This window comes from Erythranthe guttata, chromosome 4, assembly GCF_056151865.1.
Source record: "Erythranthe guttata isolate IM_541 chromosome 4, IM_541, whole genome shotgun sequence".
NCBI lineage: Eukaryota > Viridiplantae > Streptophyta > Magnoliopsida > Lamiales > Phrymaceae > Erythranthe > Erythranthe guttata.
Window position 1 is genome coordinate 2,845,001 of NC_142536.1, and position 3,561 is coordinate 2,848,561.

General features: G+C 40.6%; 1 protein-coding gene across 1 annotated transcript; it reads right to left on the minus strand.

Annotated features, from left to right (window-relative positions):
* Nucleotides 1-1,892: 1,892 nt before the first annotated feature.
* LOC148770911 (uncharacterized) lies at nt 1,893-2,986 on the minus strand. The gene has a single exon (XM_088816413.1). It carries the CDS (start codon nt 2,966-2,968, stop codon nt 2,444-2,446), a length of 525 nt encoding a protein of 174 aa, XP_088672539.1. The 5' UTR covers nt 2,969-2,986; the 3' UTR covers nt 1,893-2,443.
* Nucleotides 2,987-3,561: the final 575 nt, after the last annotated feature.

Sequence of the window (3,561 nt, forward strand, 5' to 3'; positions counted from 1 at the left end):
TCCTCCTCCTCCTCCTCCTCCTCCTCCCCCTCCTCCTCCTCCTCCTCCTCCTCATCCTTTTCCTTCTCCTTCTTCTTCTTCTTCTTCTTCTTCCTCTTCTTCCTTCTTCTTCTCCTCCTCCTTCTACTCCTTCTTCTCCTTCTTCTCCTCCTCCTTTTGTGCAATTATGCGTTGAGATACATTAAACAAAGGAGCTTCTATAATAACATGCAAAGTGGAGAACAAAAAAACAACACGATGTTGTGTATGTTCCAAAACAAACCTGTATTATTTTTAAAAATGTAAAAAGAGAGAACCTACACAGAAGTCCATTTTTTCAAAAAAAAAATATACCCGTGTTTGGAGGAAGAAGAAGCAACAAATTTCGGTGCTTCAAAAAACGTACACGAAAGCAAAATACGTTTGACAAACATGAAACCACTATAACAAAAAATTGCATATTAGAAAAAGGACAGCTATGAAAAATGTATCAATTATATGTCTCATGTTAGTGTTCCATTTGAGTTAGGCATATCATAAGTTATTGGGGCAATTACTTCAAAGTTTAATATATACTATGACATTATTATTTCTCGCATAGATGGTCGATCACAACCAACATGCACCTTTTTTTCCTCCTACTTCTCGATCTCTATGTTTGGGCTGAACATAATTCTATAAAATCGAGATCAAGAATAAATAATTTGAAGGACAGTAGAACAATTTATGGCTACTGAGTGAATTCAGGCATGATGATCTTGGATTTTGCTTCGTGTTTTATGTGAAATTTATTAACCTAAAAAAAGTCTCTTTGATGCATGAAAATATCACCAAAATTATTCTTTTTGTGGAAAGTCATATTAAAAATAACAAACACAATTGTCAACTCGTGAAAACATAAACCTCCTTCACCTCAAAAGATAATTAGTAAAAGATACATAAGCATAGTCCCAAAGTATTGTGACACTACGCTGGACTCTGAACCTCATAGATCATAATAGATCAGAAATAAAAATAATTTTCAGATAAACATAATGAGATACCTTGATCAGTTCGAACTTTGTTTACCGACTCTGCTCTTAGAGTTTGTAATGAACTTGAGACCGGAGGCTATAGAACTTCAGGCATATACTAACCCTTTTCCAAATCACGAATGCAAGTAATAACATGTTTCTCGAGGAATGACTATTCAATTGATCAATATTACATCTGAAACTCATATCTGCAACACCAACATATTACTTTGAGTATGCCCATGAAGATTTACTAACAAAAAAAATAATAGACAATCAAATTGAAAGCCAATTATTATAACAGCAATAGCAGTTCTGCATATCTCTGATTGTTTGTTGCTATTCATCCGAATTTATGAAGAAAGTTAATATGGGGAAAAAGAAAAAACGTCTGTCTACAAACGTGGGAAGAAAGAACATGGAGAAAGGAAATAAAAAACGTGGGAAGTGGAGATCGTTTTCTCCAGGTTTTGGTATATTGTGGCATGTGCGGTTTGAAAAAGATATGGAAAAAAGAAAAACTGTCGAGAAAATCTGAAAGAAGGAAGAGATGCAGAATTAAATTAAAACCAAAAAATCGGCAACAAATAACGTAGGATGTGGAAATGGATTTACGTAACAAGAGGAATTATAATTGCAAAAAATAGAAAGAAAAAACTGCCAAATAGAAAATGACTAAAACGCCCCTAGGTTTATATCTAGGGTTATAAGTCAAAATATCTTCCTTTTATATATAAGATTAACTACTTGTATCACTTTCACCAATGATTGTATCTCATCACTCATTTATATGAAGCCTACTTAATCTTCTTAAAAAAGCAACAAAAACCAAACATCAGTTAATTATCTTCTAATTAGCTATTTATCCATAGAAGAAAAGGTCATGGGAACACTGGTAAGGATGCGTGAGTGGCGCAACCTTGCCTATGCGGCAACGTTTTTCTTGATAGCCGCTAGCGTGGTGGCTGATAAACCTACAGTGAAACCAAAGAATTGGAAGCACAAGTCTACACCACCACCATCACCTCCTTCACCCCCTTCACCGTCACCACGACGTCACTGTGTTTACCGATCTCCTCCTCCACCATCACCGCCACATCCACCTCCATATGTTCATAACTCTCCACCTCCGCCATCCCCGTCACCACCACCTCCATATGTTTACAGTTCTCCACCTCCACCATCTACATCACCACCACCACCTATATACATTTATGATTCTCCACCTCCGCCATCTCCGTCACCGCCACCTTCATATCTTTATGATTCTCCACCTCCACTATCTCTTTCACCGCCACCTCCATATATTCACAATTCTCCCCATGCACCATCTCCGTCATCGCTACCACCATATGTTAATAATTCTCCACCTGTACCATCACCATCATCGCCACCACCATATGTTTACAATTCTCCACATGCACCATCTCCGTCATCGCCACCACCATATGTTAACAATTCTTCACCTGCACCATCACCGTCACCACCACCTCCATATGTTCACAATTCACCACTTGCACCATCTCTGTCATCGCCACCACCATATGTTCACTATTCTCCACATCCACCATCTCCATCACCGCCACCTCCATATGTTCACAATTATCCACCTGCACCATCTCCATCATCGCCACCATCATATATATACAATTCTCCACCTCCATCGTCTCCACCACTCCCAACTTCATATGTTCACAATTCTCCACTTGCACCATCTCCGTCATCGCCACCACCATATGTTCACTATTCTCCACCTCCACCATCTCCATAACCACCACCTCCATATGTTCACAATTCTCCACTTGCACCATCTCCGTCATCGCCACCACCATATGTTCACTATTCTCCATCTCCACCATCTCCATCACCGCCACCTCCATATGTTCACAATTATCCACCTGCACCATCTCCGTCATCGCCACCATCATATATATACAATTCTCCACCTCCACCGTCTCCATCACCCCCACCTCCATATGTTCACAATTCACCACCTACACCATCTCCGTCATCGCCACCACCATATGTTCACTATTCTCCACCTCCACTATCTCCATCACCCCCACCTCCATATGTTCACAATTATCCACTTGCACCATCTCCATCATCGCCACCTCCATATGTTCACTATTCTCCACCTCCACCATCTCCATCACCGCCACCTCCATATGTTCACAATTCTCCACATGCATCATCTCCGTCATCGCCACCACCATATGTTAACAATTCTTAACCTGCGCCATCACCGTCATCGCCACCACCATATGTTTACAATTCTCCACCTCCACCATCTTCATCATCGCCACCTCCATATTTTTACAATTCTCCACCTCCACCATCTCAATCACCGCCACCTCCATATGTTTACGAATCTCCACCTCCACCATCTCCTTTACTGCCACCTCCATATGTTTATAATTCACCATCTCCATCACCGCCACCACCATATATGTACAATTCTCCACCTCCACCATCTCCGTCACCGCCACCACCATCACCACTATATGTCTACAATTCTCCACCTCCACCATTTCCGTCACCACGACCTCCACCATATATCTATAATTCT